An 18,677-nucleotide genomic window follows, 5' to 3' on the forward strand; every position below is an offset into this window, starting at 1 on the left:
GCTCTGCCCCAGGAACTATGCCATGTACCCGGGGTGGGAGTGTGGGGAGGATACATGTGTAGATTCAGAGACAAATAAGACAGTACATCTGCTTTCATGGTGGTGCATGTTGAAAGTGCAGAGAGTAGGTGCTGCTGGCCAGAATGGTGTGAAGGCCTTCTTGGAGGAGGAGTGACTTTCAGGGGCCTTGACGCATGGGTGTGACTTGGGAAGGAGTGGAGAGGCCTTGTCAGGTAGACATTTGTGTGTGTGTGTGTGTGTGTGTGTGTGTGTGTGTGTGTGTGTGTGTGTGTGTATGTGTTGGCGGTAGTAAGGATGTACAGGAAGAAAGGATGATGGAAATCTCAGGTCACATTCAGGACAAATAAGAAAACTGATTTGGTTGGAACTAAAACCTGGTGTGGGTGACTCACGGGAGATGACTTTGTAGGCCTTGAACACCCAAATAAGGCCATTGAGCTTTTATCCAGTAACAGGGAGGAGCTCAGGAAGGCCTTGGTGCCTCTGGAAGAATAACTTGGTCATGTGCCCATTTGAAGAAGGAGAGAGGAGGGAGAGAAGCTGTTATTTAGTGGTGCAGTCCCCGTGCCAGGTGCTGAGGACTTAGCACAGGACTAAGGGAAATAGAGCAGCAAGAAGGCCCTGTGGCAATCTAGGGAGAGAGACCATACCACTGTTTCAGGGAGGCAACAGCAGAGAGAGAAAAGGAGGCAAGTTGCAGGAAGCCAAACCAGGATCAGATCCGTGGACACGGAATAAAGGCTGAGCCTGGGCGAGTGAAGGCCCCAGACTCTACTCCTGGGAAGTTTATTTGGTGTAGCATACAGTGCATCCACTTCGGAGTGAGGACGGTAGTGGGTTGGAATCCAGCTCCTCTAGCTGGAGGGCCAAAGCAAGTCACTTACAGTCTCTCAGCTTTGACTTACTCATCTACACATTGGGAGTTGTTGTTGTCAACAATAGTGTTGTGGCTTAGGTTAAATTAGATAAAGAGAGTGAAACATTTAGCAGTTTTACTGGTACACATTAGTTGCTCAGTCAGAAGACGTCAGCTTTAAATTCCTGATTGTGACTTTCAAGTCTTCATGGTCTAGGTTGCCAAGGTTAGGCCTTCTTCTCCTGTAGATTCTCTCTTGGTCATAGTGTCTTGTGTGTCTACCAGAGAGAGCAGTTCTTTGCTGTGTAAGTGAGGGAACCATGTGCATGTTTGGACTATTGCAGCCACCAGGCTGCCCCTGTGGTGAGGGATAAGACATCGAATCGATGCTGGAAAAAGCCCCCCTACTGCTGTATAATTTGCCAGCGACCAGCCTCCCAAGTGTGACCACCTCCACATGCTCCTCTCCTGTCCAGGTTTCACCAACGTCCTCAAGATCCTGACCAAGGAGAGCAGTCGGGAGGAGCTGCTGTCCTTTATCCAGCACTATGGCTCCCACTACATCGCTGAAGCCCTCTACGGATCAGAGCTCACCTGCATCATCCACTTCCCCAGCAAGAAAGTCCAGCAGCAGCTGTGGCTCCAGTATCAGAAAGGTAAGCCTGAGTGCTTGTTGGAGGAGGTGGCTGGTTGGGGCGAAGAGGTAGGGCGGCTGGGGAGACAACTGAGCTGCTGAAGATCCAGATGCTGGCTCTACTGTGTATAAGCTGTGTGGTCTTAGGCAAGTCCCTGTCCCTCTCTGGGCTTCATTTTTACCATGGGCAGAGTTAGGGGATTCTGTGATGATTTCTCAGGATTCTTTCAGTTAACACATTTTCTGATGCCCCAAATTTGTGTCCAGAGCTCTTGCCTTCTACTGCAGGCTCTTTCTTTCTCGCTCTCTCTCCTTGTAATACCTGACCAGGATTGGGGCAGAGGTTAGGGAGTGGTGTCTCAACACCTTCTCTCCAGGATTCTTGAGAGAACTCAAGAAGAGTTTCCATTCCTCTGGAAGAGATCACCTATGTCCAAGGGGACAGTTTCCAATCTGTCCCATGGACAGGCTTTTGTCTTCATGGAGAGACATCAGGTCTTATTTCCCTCTGATTCTCAGCTATTATCAGAATTAGAATTACCCAGACCAAGTGCAGAAGACCAGTCTCTGCCACTCACATTGGGAAAAGTCATTTCCTTCCTACCTCAGGTTTTGCTTCCAATGAAATGGGAACTTAACTAGCTACCTTTGTCTGCTTCCCACATTAAAGGGAAGCAGTTTATGCAATAGTATTTTGATGACATTAGAAATATTGCACACATGCATATATGTATTTTAATAGGTCAACGTGTTTATACCCCTATTTCACATATGAGAAAATGAGTTTCAGACAGGCCAAGTCAAGTGCCCATAGACCCACAGGTAGTGAGTAGCAGGGCCAGGACTGGAAGCCAGGACTTGTTGGCTGGCTGCAAAAGCCTGTGTCCTTTCCCTCTTTCAACTATACTGAAGTTCTTCTTGTTATAATTAATACTATTGTTATCAATTAATTGTACACAAAAGGCTCTCAGTTGATGAAAAGAGTGATAAGCAATGTTAAAAACTTGCTTGCATTTTCTTCATACGGCTCAGCCACCCTGTTTGCAAGAATAAAATCAACTGTAACTCATAAAACCACAGAATGTGGGAGCCAGAAGGGGCCTTAAAGGTCTCATTGAGCTCAGCATGCCAGTTGTGTGCGGGGGGGGGGGGGGACTAAGGCTAGAGGAGAGGAGGAAGCTTGCTCAAAGTCACACAGCTCCTCTTGGCAGGGCCAGGACAGAGTCATGTGCTTCACATACTCTGTCTAGAGTCTCTCACTATACCACACATTCCTGACTGGATGAAGCCCTGATCCACATGCCTTTGCCATGTCCCAAACCCTTTTCTTTAGTCTTTGGAGGCTTTGCATCCCCAGTTGTGCTCCCATCCCTTCCTGCATCCTGCGTGCAACTGTGTGGGCCACAGGGTGGTTTATAGGCATCAGGGACATAATTGAGTTGCCTGGGAATAGCTCTGTTTTATAGCTGTGACAATAAGAGTCTTTAAGGAAGTGCATTAAATCAATAGAAGTCTCATTGTGCTACCCTATAAATAATGTGACACATCATTAAGCAGGGCAATAAGCTTCAGGACTTTGAAGTAATACAATTAGGTTATGTTTATAAAAACCTTTGCTCACTGTGGCCACTGAACTAATTTGCTTCCTACCACATTTGGGGCCTGGGACACCATTCTGATGCTAAATTCTGCCCCATCTCCATCCTTGGTTGCTTCCAGGCCTTAGACTTTCTCATTCCAGAAAGTTCCATTCCTTATAAAATGGATGCATGGAATCCCACTTTACAAGTAAGATGGGAGAGGGGAGCAGAAAAAAACACCCCCCTTCAAGAACTGGCTTTGCCACAAGCTTACTGGGTGAACTTGGTGTTTTCGTCTCTGGGCTTCTGGTCTGCAAAGGCACTTTTCTTTCTTCTGTCATCCACACCTCCTCCCAAGAAGAGCATAGGAATACATCGAAACCAACTTATCTGTTGGGTGTATTTCTTCCTCTCAGTCTCCACCTGCTGTGACTGCATAGATTGTACATTAAATCCACTGGTTTTGGTTTTTTAGTTTGGGTGTGATGCTAAGGAGTGGGGAGATGAGAAGCTGGGAATTTGCCTCTGTGGAGCCAAAAGAATACTTTGGATTCAGAGATAGTTGGCATTCCTTCTTTCCCCAGCCATTGGGTATGTGCCTTTGACACATGCTAAACACTGGGCATCAGGTCAGGATGAATCTGGGCTTGTAAACTGATAATCTGAGGAGCAGAGCTTTTGGAAACAGGAGAGAGAGTGCTGTGTTGAAGTGGGACAGATGGAATTTCACGTCCTCACTCCTCTTCTTACCTACTCGCCAGGTAACCTTGGGCAAAGTAACTTCTAAGTCTCAATTTCCTCATATATTAAATGAGGGATTGTAATTCCCTTCTATGTTTTGGGGGAGATTAAAATGAGATAATGCAGGTAAAAAGCCTGGCACATAGTAGGTACATGAAACACAGTACCTTGAAATAGAACAAAAATGGTGGTCAACAGCTGAGAATTCCAGTCCTGGCCCTGGCCCTTGCTAATGTGTGACCTCAGCCCTTATTTCTCCCTGTGATCTACATATGTCATTAGAAGAGCACAGTTTCTGCAAATGTCCTCTCAACCCAGAGTGGTAGAAAGCAGGAGGGGGAGGGATTCCAGGATTTTCTGAAATTTATTGAGTCTTAGACATCTAAGACTCAGATAGTGGCTTCCTGACTGGAAGGGCCAAGCCTGGAAGGGGAGGTTGGGGAAAATAAGCCAAACAGGACATGGATAACAACGATGAACGTTCATACATTTGCCCTCTACAGTTTACAGATCCTTCCTTCGATCCTTCCATCTACCCCACAAAACAAAGCAAAGAAGGAAAGAGTACTCACGATTCCCTTTATAGAAGGGAATCCTGGAGCTTAGAGAAGGGGCTTGTCACATCATACAGTTCATTAGGGAAGGAGATGGTGTTTGAATCCCGACCTGAGCTGAGTGCTTCCTTCTCCCTAGACCCAGTGTCCCCAGACATTAGAAACAAATGTCCCAGCCTTTCCAGGTTTACCAGTGATTAGGCCCTCACCACTCTTATGCTCTGAGGCAGCCACTGGAAATTACTGGGAAGCCAGGGGAGCTGGGGTGAATGTGCCTGATTAAAATGTTTCCCGTTAAAGGTTTGTTTTACTCTCATTCCCCTAAGTGCTTCTTGGTGTGCAACCCACAGGAAAAAACAAAGTCACATTTATTATTCATCAATTCTTTGGTTCAATGAACATTTCCCAAGTGCTTCCTCTCTGCACATGTTGTGCCAGGTACTGGACACCACAGTGGTTAAGACATGGGCTCTGTCTTTACATCGTTCACTACTAGCCTGCCTTAGTTTCCCAACGTTTCACTATTTTTGTTATAGACTTTTAAAATCAATTGGTAGACAGCTGGGAGGAGGGATGGGGCTGGCACATGGTAGGATACCCAGTCACTATCATATTATGGCCCATTCTGATAAATTGGGGATTGGCTGATCTAGATAACTGTGTGGAAGTCATTGGCATCATTGGGAAAAAGAGCTATGCTCAGTTAGTAATGTCTGTTCTAGATACAGAAAGGGGTCATGGTGGTCCCTATCCTGTGTATTTTCTTCCTTGTAATAGGGCAAAAATAAAAGCTAGAATAATAAACTTAGCTTTTGATATGATTCCAGAGGGGGCACGAGGCATGCCAAAAATAACTAGAAAGATCCAGGCAGGGAGGTATCACTAGGTGGGGATTCTGGGCTGTCCACCCAGTCTGAAATGGACTGGGGCACTAAACAGGCCAATAAGGTAAGAAGAGCTACGTCTTAGGAGGCAACTAGAGTACGTGAAGTCATTCCTGGGAGCTCGGGTCCCAGGTATGATTAATGGGAGCTGTTCAGCCTGTCAGGTTCCTTTAACCACCATCTTTGCCCCCATGCCATTCCCCAAGCACCATGTGAAGTTTTGAGTCTCTTAATGCAGCGTAATACTTACACTACGTGTTGCTGTGCTCTTGGTGCTTCTGTATTTTGAAAAGCTACTTTTCTCCTAATTGGGGCTCCATTTCACCCTTTGACTTGGTATTCACATGCTCTCCCTACATTTGACTTTGACGTATGGGCCTTATGTCATAATTAAGGCTCTCTGTATAAAGTCACCATTCCTATAGCTACCTACAATAAAGACTTCCTCATTTGGAGATAAAGCACAGGTTGTGCAGTCAGATGGACCCCAATTCAAATCCCAGCTCTACCTCTACCAGCTGTGTGACCTTGACCTAATTGATTCACTCTGTCAGGTTTATTTCCCCATGGGCAAAATGCGAGGTCATTGTATAGATCAAATAAGAAAATAGATGAATGGATGGACCCATCTGGACCCATCTATCAGAGTTTGGCACATTCTTATTACCTTGATCCAACCCATTCCCTCCACTCGTGGCTGCCACATCCACTCGGATTACCATGTTCCCAGGTGTGTGTGTGGTGTGTGTGTGTGTGTGTGTGTGTGTGTGTGTGTGCAGGTAGGTGCACATGTGTGTATGAGCAGGGAGAATATAGCTGTTAATTTACTCCCATCCTTTGTCAGTTGTCCCAGAACGGAGGACAGCAGTTGATTGTCCTGGGTGGGGAGGGAACCTCTGTGAGTTTAGCTGCAGTCCTGGAGCTAGTGGAGGGAGGGAGCCTGGGAGCAGGACTAGGGAGGTATCAAAAGAGATCTGTGACTCTTGTTATCCCGTCATTCTCTGCTTAGGGAGGTTATTGGTAGATGTAGAAATTACTGATATGATATGTTTCCTAAATTGTCAGTTGCATTCTTTTTCACAGAGAAAGTGACTATGGGAAGTAAAGGGTGTGTGTATGTGAAGGAATTGTTCATTGTGTATATGTGTGTGTGTGTGTGTTTGTGCGTGTGTGTGTGTGCGCATGAGTGTGTGTAGAGACTGAGGACGGAGGAAAGGAGAGGATGAAAAACAAAAAGACAAAGGCAAACCAAAATCCACAAAGAAATGGGGAGACAAAGAAAGCCTAGAAGCGAAAGAATGTATGCAATTAACATGGCTTTTCCAAGTTTACTGCCTCAGTGACCCCATTGCAAGGACATTCTCCATGTGAAGCTGGCACGGCTTGAGCTTAGACTGGGAGATTCTATAGTAAAAAGATGTCTCTATGGATAAATACTGATCACCCCTTTTAAAGGGTATTTTATCTCTACTGTAACTTTCCAGGACTGTCTAAGGGAATGCATTTCTGCATTTTCATCTGAATTACAATGAACTTTTGAATGTCAGCTGAAACATTCATACACTACTTTTTAAAGGAGTTTTTGGCTTTTGAAAGGCAGCCCAGGGGTTGGGGGTGGGGGAGGAGAAGGGAAAGATATAGTCAAATGTCACCTCCTCTTGTGAGGACAGGTGTGGCCAAGGGGCTGATGTGAGCTGGAGAACTCTCCAGAGCTTTCAGTTTCCTGAGGTAACTTGCTTCAAAGACAGCAATAAGACATGAAAGGAGTTGTTCTGGGGATCTGAGACCTGCAGGGCACTGGTTTACTTCCCCAGTGATTTAATAACCTGCGGGCACTTTTCAGTTCCCATCTTGCTTGACCCTTCAGTGGCATTTGACAGAGTTGACTGCTTCCTGCTTGAGGCACTTTCTGTGTTTGATTCCCCGGTACCAGGCCTTCCTGGTTTCCCACCTCCCTTCCTGTCTGTTGCTTCTCTCTCTGCTTTGCAGTTTCATCCTCTTCTGCCAAACCAGTAAATGCTATTGTTCTCAAGGAGCCTGTCCTTCAGGCCCCTCTTCCTAGACTGTCTCTGTGGGGGATCTCAGTTATGCTCTCTGTTGCCATCTGCCATTCCTACACCAATGACTCCCACTTTATTCCTCCAGCTCCAAGCTTCCTTCTGATACTTGCTGTCATGCTAGCTCCCCTGCCTGCCCAAACTCTACCCCACACGATGTAGTACTTTTCTGGCATTCTAGTGAAAAACATCAGTATCTATGTAGAGGCAGAGCCAAAAACCTAGGAATCCTTCTCGACATTTCCCTCTCTCTCACTCCCCCCATTTCTAAACCATCCCAAGGCCTATCAGTTTCACTTCCCAAATAGCTCTTGAATTTGCTCACTGCTGCTACACTATCCCAAGCCACATTCACAGCTTGCCTGGACTACAGCCTTGGCCTCCCCCCGGTCTCCCTGCCTCTACCCCTGCACCCCATCAATCCAAACCTCACAGAAGCCCTGAGGATGTGTATTAGTCAGCGTTCTCTAGAGAAACAGAAACAACAGGATACACACACACACACACACACACACGTGTGTGTATAGATATAGAGAGAGACATAACAAATTGGCTGACATGATTATGGAGGCTGAGAAGTTCCAAGATCTGCAGTCAGCAAGCTGGAGACCCAGGATAGCTGATGGTGTAGTTCCAGTCTGAATCCAAAGGCCTGAGAACCAAGAGAACCAATGATGTAAGTTCTAGTCTGAAGGCTGGGATTGAAACCAAGAATATGTTTCAGTTGGAGTGTGAAGGCAAGAAAAGACCAATGTCCTAGTTCATGGTAGTTAGGCAGGAGGAATTCCCTCTTACACTAGGGAGGGTCAGCCTTTTAGTTTTATTTAAGCCTTCAACCAATTGGATCAAGCCCATCGACATTAGGGAGGGCAATCTACTTTACTCAGTCTACCAACTCAAATGTTAATTTTATGCAAAACACCCTCACAGACACACTCAGATTAATATTTGACTAAATATCTGCATTTCATTGTCTCATCAAGTGGACACATAAAATTAACTATCACAGGATATTTCTAAAATGGAGATTTCATCATCCCATCTCTTGGATTAAAACTCCCGGTCCCTTGTTATTGCCCTGAGGATAATTTCCAAACTCCTTCCCATGGCCCCAGGCCCTATCAGATCTGATTTGTTCCCTGCCAACCCCTTCAGCCCCTGCATCTCTACCTTTCAGTCATACTGACCTTCCTTCAGGTCCTAGAACAAGCTGCAGTCCCTCTGCATCTTGGGCTTTCTGCTGGTTTTTTGTTTGTTTGTTTGTTTTAATTTTTTTTCTTTTTGTCTAGATCACTTCAGATCACTCAACTCAAATGTCACTTTCTCAGGAAACTTTTAAAGAAGCCTCAGGCAAGGTCAGGATCCTTTGCTACAGTTTTTCATTGAGTGATGCTACACATAACCTCAGTTTGTAATTTCATATTCATTGGTTTATGTATGTCTCTGTTACTGCACTGTAAGCAGGAACCATGTCTGCTTGGCTAACTAACCATTGTGGCATAATGCATAGCTAGTGCCTGGCATATAAATAGCATCTGTGATGTTCATTGAAATGAATGAATGAATGAACCTGGGAAGGAAGGTTATAAATGCCTTAATATTATAGGCAAAGTGTTGTTTGTCTGATTTCGTGCTTTACTTGGGATGAAAGTTTTCATAGCTTTCCTGCAGTCTCAAAGGATAAAGACTACTGATGTATTTGATATACTTTCTGATTTATGAGAACAATGGTTTTGGACTCAGATAAATCTAGCTTCTCCATTTCTTAACCGTGGAACCCCAGGGCAGTCACCTCTGAGCCTCGCTATAACTATAACACAGTTTAAAAATCCCAGCCTGGCCTCATTAGTCTATGTAAAGGTCCTAGCGTGGTGGTGAGAGTTGGCTAAATGTCCCTATCCTCTTTCCCTTTGCATGTTGGCTTCTGTGAAGCTATTTGTAGGATTGGTCTAGTACTTTTTCTTGGAGAGAGCAGAGAGACCAGAAGAGGTTAAATATGGGCTGGACATTCTCTAGTTTGCAGCACATCAGAGCAGAGAGCCAACTTATCTCTCCTCAGAACCATGTAAAAAGACGATACAGGATGTGGTTCATTAAACACAAATAGGCCCATGATACTGCCATTTCCACAAGATGAAATTACCAAAAAAAGCATTTGTTCCCCGGTTTAGATTGAGTCCATCTGGAACAGAACACCCTCGTCTTTTCGTATTGGTGCACACCAAGAATAATAATCCGTTGCATGTGCTCAGCACAGTGCAAATCACAAAGCACTCTCGCGTGCATTATTTCATCCAATTTACTCCTCACAACAAGTCTGTGAGGCAGGCATTGTTATCTGCATTTCATGCTTGAGGAAACTGAGGCTCAGAAGGGTGAGGCGACTTGTCGGAATTCACACGAGGGAACTTGGCAGAGCAGGGATCTGAATTCAGACTGCTTTAATCATGAAGTCAGTGTTCATCCAACTACACCACAGCAGCCTCAGAGAACTCTTTAGATGTTGGCATCAAACCCAAGGGAACCATTTTCTCTCCTGTTCTGTTTCTCTTATCCACAGTTGAAAGAATTGAGGAGAGCTAAGATTCAGAGGTAGACCCTCAGCTTGAACATGAGTGGAAATATTCCCTTTACTCACCAATATACCCCTGCACAACTTGCTTCAAAATCTTAGTTTGGGGGACAGCATTTTAAGGAAAAACTCGAAAAAGCCAGAGCTAGAAGAGACTTTACCAATTATCTAGCCAGGCCTGAGTTTCTCTTTATGTGCCAGTTACAATAAAATGTTAGTGGCTACCTGGAATACTCCATTGAGATTCTGGCCAAGACCTGGCTCAGTGGTAAAGAATGCAGTGATCGCTTAGCTATGTGTGTCGTGGGTGTGAGAGTAAGCAAATAGTGACCTGTGTGTAAGGTGTTTTTCATTCCCATGTAGGTTAGCCATTCCCATTGGTGGTCGGCCGATACAGGGATCGAGCCCTGAACCTTGGTTTTATCAGCACCGTGGTCTAACCGACTGAGCTAAATGGACCGTTCCATTCCCATTCTACAGATGCAAAAGTTGAGGTCACCTTATAGGATCAATTAAAATCTGCAGTTGCAAAGGCAGAAGCTTAATGACCAGCTAGAAGCATTTTTTGGTCTTTCCCCTCCTAAAAACTTAGAGCAAATTCAAACATGACTGGTTGCCAAAGCCCCCTACATACGCATAGATGGTACAGTCATTGGCAGGCTGCTCATGGTCTTATCTGGGACTACATGTGTGCGCATACACATGAACAAAATACATTCTGAAGCACTGGAGATTGTCCCCATTGTCCCTCTTCTTAGGGGAAGCAACGAGAGATTAACACTGTTGTAAACTAGTTACCCTGATTCATTTCTATCTGGAGCCAAACCATACTCATTCCCCTGTCCCTGTCCCAGTCCCATGCAGGAGATGCAGGGACTGAGGGAGCAGATTGTTAGATAGGACCTTTCTCTCGCAATAGTCTTGCATTAAGAACATGGCATTTTCCTGGAGATGGATATGGAGCTTTTGTTATTTCTCTGTCTTCAGCCCCTTAGTGAGAATAAAATAGTCTGGAGGAGCACAGATACACAGACTGAAGCTTTTGCCTTCCCTGGGTCATTATCAGCAGATCTAACCTACCAACCTGAGAGTAGCCTCACTCACAGACAGTCCTCTGAGATACCACACCACAAGGGCACTTTCCTTCCCCCTCTGCCTCTCATTTTTCCCTTTTTCCTTTCTCATCCCTCCATCATTCCACAATTGTGCTTTGAGCCCCTGCCCCTAATATACGCCAGGCCCTGTGTGAGGTGCTGAGGATGCCAGTGTAAGTGAGACACAGTCTGCTCTCAAGACTAACAGAGGCACAGACTATTACAACCCTTTTGAAAAAATGCTGTCGCAGAGGAGAGCATAAGGTGTACATGTGCATGGAGGGTGGGGCGAGGAGGAGGTGAGGCTGAGAAATGGGTCCCTAACCCACCCAGAGTGGGCTAGGAAGTTTCTCTGGAGGAGAATATGTCTAAGCAGAACCCTGAAGGTTGAGTGGGCCTTTGCCAGCTGGGGAGGTAGAGAGGAAGGAGATTCTGGGCAAGGGGGCACAGGTGCAAAGCTGGATGTGTGGGAAGACCTGGGACCTTTGTGGAATGCTGAGTCCTCTGGGGCCATTTAGGAGGAATAGTGCTTGGATCCCCTCAGGTGCTCCTGAGGAATGCCAGTGGCTTCTTCGTTAGAACTTTGAATGTCATTGTGCCTCATTCTCCCAAGCAGTTAGAGGAGCTTCTATTGCCTCTGCCCACAGCTGAGAACTGTCAGGAATAGGAGACGCTGAATATCCAAATGCCTCATTAAGTGAAGGCAACAGGCCAGTTTGGGAGGTACCAAAGGAATAGTTGGAAAAACATTTGAACCTCAGTATTCTTATGAAGATGACATGAGATCATATGATTAATTGGCTCACAGAAGGAACTCAACACAAGTCAGTCATTGGTGCCCTCTCTTTACCAAAGGTGTAAGTTTCAATAAAGAGCAACATACATATCCAGCTATGTGTATCACTTGTCCCATTTGCTAGATGTGTGACTTAGGTCATGGACTTTTGATTCTTTGAGTCTCAATTTCCTTATCTTTAAAATGGGTATAATGAAGCTTGTCTTGAGTTCTGTTATGAGAATTAAATGAAACATTTGTAAAGTGATTATCACTGTACCTGGCATATAATAAATGCTCAGGATTCTAGCTATTATTATCATTATTATTATTAAATATAATTAATCTACTGATGATTATTATTATTCTTAGTTTTCCCAAGCAAAAAAAAAAATAATGGTGTCGCTCCTTGCAGTCCTGATTATGGCAGCCTAAAATATATGGCCTCTTCCTTCCAGACTTTCTTTTTTTTTTTGTCATTTATTTATTTATTTATTTATTTATTTATTTATTTATTTATTTATTTATTTATTTATTTTTAATTTTATTTTGTCGATATACATTGTAGCTGATTAATGCTCCCCATCACCAAAACCTCCCTCCCTTCTCCCTCTCCCCTTCCCCCCCAACAATGTCCTTTCTGTTTGTTTGTTGTATCAACTTCAAATAATTGTGGTTGTTATATCTTCTTCCCCCCCCCCGGTTTGTGTGTGTGTGAATTTATATATTAATTTTTAGCTCCCTCCAATAAGTGAGAACATGTGGTATTTCTCTTTCTGTGCCTGACTTGTTTCACTTAATATAATTCTCTCAAGGTCCATCCATGTTGTTGCAAATGGCAGTATTTCATTCGTTTTTATAGCTGAGTAGTATTCCATTGTGTAGATGTACCACATTTTCCGTATCCACTCATCTGATGATGGGCATTTGGGCTGGTTCCAACTCTTGGCTATTGTAAAGAGTGTTGCGATGAACATTGGGGAACAGGTATACCTTCGACTTGATGATTTCCATTCCTCTGGGTATATTCCCAACAGTGGGATGGCTGGGTCGTATGGTAGATCTATTTGCAATTGTTTAAGGAACCTCCATACCATTTTCCATAGAGGCTGCACCATTTTGCAGTCCCACCAACAATGTATGAGAGTTCCTTTTTCTCCGCAGCCTCACCAGCATTTATCGTTCATAGTCTTTTGGATTTTAGCCATCCTAACTGGGGTTAGATGGTATCTCAATGTGGTTTTGATTTGCATTTCCCAGATGCTGAGTGATGTTGAGCATTTTTTCATATGTCTGTTGGCCATTTGGATATCTTCCTCAGAGAAATGCCTACTTAGCTCTTTAGCCCATTTTTTAATTGGGTTGCTTGTTTTCTTCTTGTAAAGTTGTTTGAGTTCCTTATATATTCTGGATATTAATCCTTTGTCAGATGTATATTTTGCAAATATTTTCTCCCACTCTGTTGGTTGTCTTTTAACTCTTTTAATTGTTTCTTTTGCTGTGCAGAAGCTTTTTAGTTTGATATAATCCCATTTGTTTATTTTTCCTTTGGTTGCCCGTGCTTTTGGGGTCGTATTCATGAAGTCTGTGCCCAGTCCTATTTCCTGAAGTGTTTCCCCTATGTTTTCTTTAAGAAGTTTTATTGTCTCAGGGTGTATATTTAAATCCTTAATCCATTTTGAGTTGATTTTAGTATACGGTGAGAGGTATGGATCTAGTTTCATTCTCCTGCATATCGATATCCAGTTATCCCAGCACCACTTGCTGAAGAGGCAGTCCCTTCCCCAGTGAATAGGCTTGGTGCCTTTGTCAAAGATCAGATGGCAGTAAGTGTGTGGGTTGATTTCTGGATTCTCTATTCTATTCCATTGGTCAGTGTGTTTGTTTTTATGCCAGTACCATACTGTTTTGGTTATTATAGCTTTGTAGTATAGCTGAAAGTCAGGTAGTGTTATGCCTCCAGCTTTATTTTTTTTGCTGAGCATTGCTTGGCTATTCGTGGTCTTTTATTGTTCCATATAAATGTCTGAATAGTTTTTTCCATTTCTGAGAAAAATGTCTTTGGAATTTTGATGGGGATTGCATTGAATTTGTATATCACTTTGGGTAGTATGGACATTTTCACTATGTTGATTCTTCCAATCCAAGAGCATGGGATATCTTTCCATCTTCTTGTATCCTCTCTAATTTCTCTCAGCAGTGTTTTGTAGTTCTCATTATAGAGATTTTTCACCTCCTTGGTTAACTCAATTCCTAAGTATTTTATTTTTTTGGTGGCTATTGTAAATTGGCAGGCTTTCTTGATTTCTCTTTCTGCATGTTCACTATTGGAGAAAAGAAATGCTACTGATTTTTGAGTGTTGATTTTGTATCCTGCTACTGTGCTGAAATCATTTATCAATTCTAGCAGTTTTTTTGTAGAGGTTTTAGGCTGTTCGATATATAGGATCATGTCATCTGCAAACAGGGACAGTTTGACTTCATCTTTTCCAATCTGGATGCCCTTTATTTCCTTCTCTTCTCTGATTGCTCTGGCTAGTACTTCCAACACTATGTTGAATAGGAGTGGTGAGAGTGGGCATCCTTGTCTAGTGCCTATTCTTAAAGGAAAAGCTTTCAGCTTTTCCCCATTCAGGATGATATTGGCAGTGGGTTTGTCATATATGGCTTTAATTATGTTGAGATACTTTCCCTCTATACCTAACTTATAGAGGGTCTTTGTCATGAATGAGTGCTGAACTTTATCAAATGCTTTTTCAGCATCTATAGAGATGATCATATGGTCCTTGTGTTTGAGTTTATTAATATGGTGTATCACATTTATTGATTTGCGTATGTTGAACCAACCTTGCATCCCTGGGATGAATCCCACTTGATCGTGATGAATAATTTTTCGTATGTGTTGCTGTATTCTGTTTGCTAGTATTTTAGTGAGGATTTTTGCTTCTATATTCATCAAGGATATCGGCCTGTAGTTTTCTTTTTTGGTTATATCTTTACCTGGTTTTGGTATCAGGATGATGTTTGCTTCATAGAATGAGTTTGGGAGATTTGCGTCCGTTTCAATCTTTTGGAATAGTTTGTAAAGAATCGGTGTCAATTCCTCTTTGAATGTTTGGTAAAATTCTGCTGTGAATCCATCTGGTCCTGGGCTTTTCTTTGTTGGGAGCCTTCTGATAACAGCTTCAATCTCCTTTATTGTTATTGGTCTGTTCAAATTTTCTACGTCTTCACGGTTCAGTTTTGGGAGCTTGTGTGTGTCCAGAAATTTATCCATTTCCTCCAGATTTTCAAATTTGTTGGCGTATAGTTGTTTATAGTAGTCTCGAATGATTCCTTGTATTTCAGATGAATCAGTTGTAATATCGCCTTTTTCATTTCTAATTTTTGTTATTTGAGTCTTCTCTCTTCTTTTTTTTGTTAGCCATGCTAATGGTTTGTCAATTTTATTTATCTTTTCAAAAAACCAACTTTTTGATTCGTTGATCTTTTGAATTGTTTTTTGGTTTTCAATTTCATTCAGTTCTGCTCTGATCTTAATGATTTCTTTCCATCTGCTAACTTTAGGATTGGATTGTTCTTGTTTTTCTAGTTCTTTAAGGTGAAGTGTTAGGTTGTTCACTTGCCATCTTTCCATTCTTCTGAAGTGAGCATTTAATGCAATAAATTTTCCCCTCAATACTGCTTTTGCAGTATCCCACAGGTTTTGGTATGATGTATCATTGTTTTCATTAGTTTCAATAAACTTTTTGATTTCCTGCTTGATTTCTTCTTGGACCCATATGTCATTAAGTAGAATGCTGTTTAATTTCCATGTGTTTGTATAGTTTCCAGAGTTTTGTTTGTTATTAATTTCTAGTTTTAATCCATTGTGGTCTGAGAAGATACATGGGATAATTCCAATTTTTTTGAATTTACTGAGACTTGATTTGTGACCTAATATGTGATCTATCCTGGAGAATGATCCATGTGCTGATGAGAAGAATGAATATTCTGAGGTTGTTGGGTGGAATGTTCTGTAGATATCTGCCAATTCCAATTGGTCTAGAGTCTTGTTTAGATCTTGTGTTTCTCTACTGATTCTTTGCCTAGATGATCTGTCTAATATTGACAGTGGAGTGTTCAGGTCCCCTGCTATTATGGTATTAGTGTCTATTTCCTTCTTTAGGTCTAATAGAGTTTGTTTTATAAATCTGGCTGCTCCAACATTGGGTGCGTACATATTTATGATTGTTATGTCTTCTTGATGGATCAGTCCTTTTATCATTAAGTAGTGTCCCTCATTGTCTCTTTTTATGGTTTTTAGTTTAAAGTCTATTTTGTCAGATATAAGAATAGCCACTCCAGCTCGTTTTTCTTTTCTGTTTGCATGGTAAATCTTTTTCCATCCTTTCACTCTTAGTCTGTGTGAATCTTTATGGGTGAGGTGGGTCTCTTGTAGGCAGCATATAGTTGGGTCCTGCTTTTTGATCCAGTCAGCCAGTCTGTGTCTTTTAATTGGGGAATTTAAGCCTTTAACATTAAGAGTTGTTATTGAAAGGTGTTGATTTATTCCTAGCATTTTATTGGTTGTTTGGTTGTCTTAGGTGTCTTTTGTTCCTTGCTTTCTGATTTAGTGTTTGGTTTCTTTGTTTGTTGGTTCCTTAGGTTGTAGATAGTGTTTTTGTTAGCTTGTTTTCTCTTCATGAATGCCATTTTTATTGTACTAGCGGGTTTAGATTTTTCTTAGGTTTTTATGGCAGTGGTAGTTATTTTTCAGGAACCAAACCCAGTACTCCCTTGAGGATTTCTTGTAAGGGTGGTCTTGTGGTAGTGAACTCCCGCAGTTTTTGTTTGTCTGAGAAATATACTATTTGCCCCTCATTTCGGAAGGATAGCCTTGCAGGGTAGAGTATTCTTGGCTGGCAATCTTTGTCTTTTAGTATTTTGAAAATATCATCCCATTCCTTTCTAGCTTTTAGGGTTTGTGATGAAAAGTCTGATGTTAACCTGATTGGGGCTCCCTTATAGGTGATTTGACGCTTCTCTCTTCTCTGAGTTTTGCCAATTTGACTATGACATGTCTTGGAGAAGGCCTTTTTGGGTTGAATACGTTTGGAGATCGTTGAGCTTCCTGGATCTGAAGATCTGTGATTTTTCCTATACCTGGGAAGTTTTCTGCCACTATTTTGTTGAATATGTTTTCAATGGAATCTCCATTTTCCTCCCCTTCTGGAATACCCATGACTCGGATATTTGAGCGCTTGAGGTTGTCTGATATCTCTCTCAGATTTTCTTCCATGTCCTTGATTCTTTTTTCTTTCTTTTTGTCTGCTTGTGTTATTTCAAACAGCCCATCTTCAAGTTCAGAGGTTCTCTCTTCAACTTCGACAAGCCTGCTGGTTAAACTCTCCGTTGTGTTTTTTATTTCGCTGAATAACTTCTTCAGTTCAGCAAGTTCTGCTACATTTTTTTTCAGGACATTGATTTCCTTCTACATTTCCTCTTTCAGATCCTGTATACTTTTCCTCATTTCATCATGATGTCTAGCTGAGTTTTCTTGTATCTCATTCAGTTTCCTTAGAATTATCACTCGAAATTCCTTGTCAGTTATTTCAAGGGCTTCTTGTTCTATAGGATCTAGTGTATGAGATTTATTAACTTTTGGTGGTGTACTTTCTTGATTTTTTGTATTTCTGGTGTCTTTTTTTTGGTGTTTATTCATTGTGGCAGGGGGTTTCACAGTCCACCGGTTTGAGACTAATGACTAACTAGGATGTTGCTCTGGTTGCCAATTTGGTATGGCTCCCGCTGTGACTGCTCAGTTGGCCTCTAGTGTCTTGTGTGTGTGGTTGCCTCGGGTCTTGGGCTTCTCCGGGGATCCACCTTTCTGGTCAGCTTGTACTCTGCTGGGCTGGTGGATCACGTACCACAGGGTGTGTGATCTCTGTTGAGCTTTCACTTTCTGTACAGGACTTCTCCCCGTTCCGTGTGCTCTGGCCCAGGCTGTTAGATCGTGCAGTGGCGATCCCACCGGGTGTGTGGTTTCTGTCGAGTTTCCGCCTCCCTGGCCGCACGTCTCCCCCCTCTGTGCACACTGTGCTGGGCTGGGGCGTGTCTTCTGCACCCCTCGTCTATCAGCTGGGCCTTCAAGACCCTGCTCAGCACCGCCTCGCCCAGGAAGTCTACCAGGTTTCTGCTAGGCACAGACGACCTGTCTCTCTGGGTGCCTTTGTAGCACTGTGTAGATCTTTCTCGGGTCTTGTTCACCTTTGTATCCCCCCGGTATAAACCGAGTCTAGTGCCCGCCTGCAGCCTGCTCTCCGGCAGGTTCAAGCGGACCTGGGAACTCTCCTACCACACTATTCCCAACCAGAAATTCGTTAGGCTTTTTTCCAAACTGGTGGTCGCAGAGATGGTATCTGCCTCCCAGTAACAGGAAGTTTACCGGGGCCGGAGTCCAGGGTGTGGTGGAGTGACAGTCGGCCCGCCCGTACTTCCTAGCCCTCCCAACACTGGTCGGGACGCCCCACACCCCCAGCCCCGCCAGAGAACCGCGGAGGGAGTGGGAGAGGAGGCCGGCCTCAGGGTCCGGAAAGCCCCGCGCCAGGCCAAGCAAATGGGCTCAGTGATGGCCGAGCAGGGCGGAGCTGCCCGCACCTGGGAAAATGGAGGCAGCACCGGGGCAGTGAGTGGCCTGGTGGTGCAGGCGGGAGCCGCGTGGGCAACCACCCCCCGAACAGAGCTGTGCCATGGATCACTCACAGTGCTGTGCCAGGTCGGGCGCTCGCTCTGTCTCTGGTTTGTTGCATTCCGTGTTCTCGGCGCTGCCGCCTCAGGCTGTTCAGTCGCGGCGCTGCTCGGGCGCTCCCAGGAATGTTCTTTAATGCCGGCCTGAAACCTCGAATCCTGAATAGGGCAGCTGGCCGC

The 18,677-nt window shown here is 43.6% G+C and overlaps 1 protein-coding gene across 3 annotated transcripts in view; it reads left to right on the forward strand.

Moving 5' to 3' along the window:
• ASTN2 (astrotactin 2) overlaps nucleotides 1-18,677 on the forward strand; it is a 902,747-nt gene that overhangs the window by 643,706 nt on the left and 240,364 nt on the right. For all 3 annotated transcript variants that reach the window (XM_063082086.1, XM_063082087.1, XM_063082088.1), the window contains one exon: nucleotides 1,354-1,533. In XM_063082086.1, coding sequence (XP_062938156.1) covers nucleotides 1,354-1,533 — 180 coding nt within the window. The remainder of the gene's footprint in view (nucleotides 1-1,353; nucleotides 1,534-18,677) is intronic.

This window comes from Cynocephalus volans, chromosome 17 (assembly GCF_027409185.1).
Source record: "Cynocephalus volans isolate mCynVol1 chromosome 17, mCynVol1.pri, whole genome shotgun sequence".
NCBI lineage: Eukaryota > Metazoa > Chordata > Mammalia > Dermoptera > Cynocephalidae > Cynocephalus > Cynocephalus volans.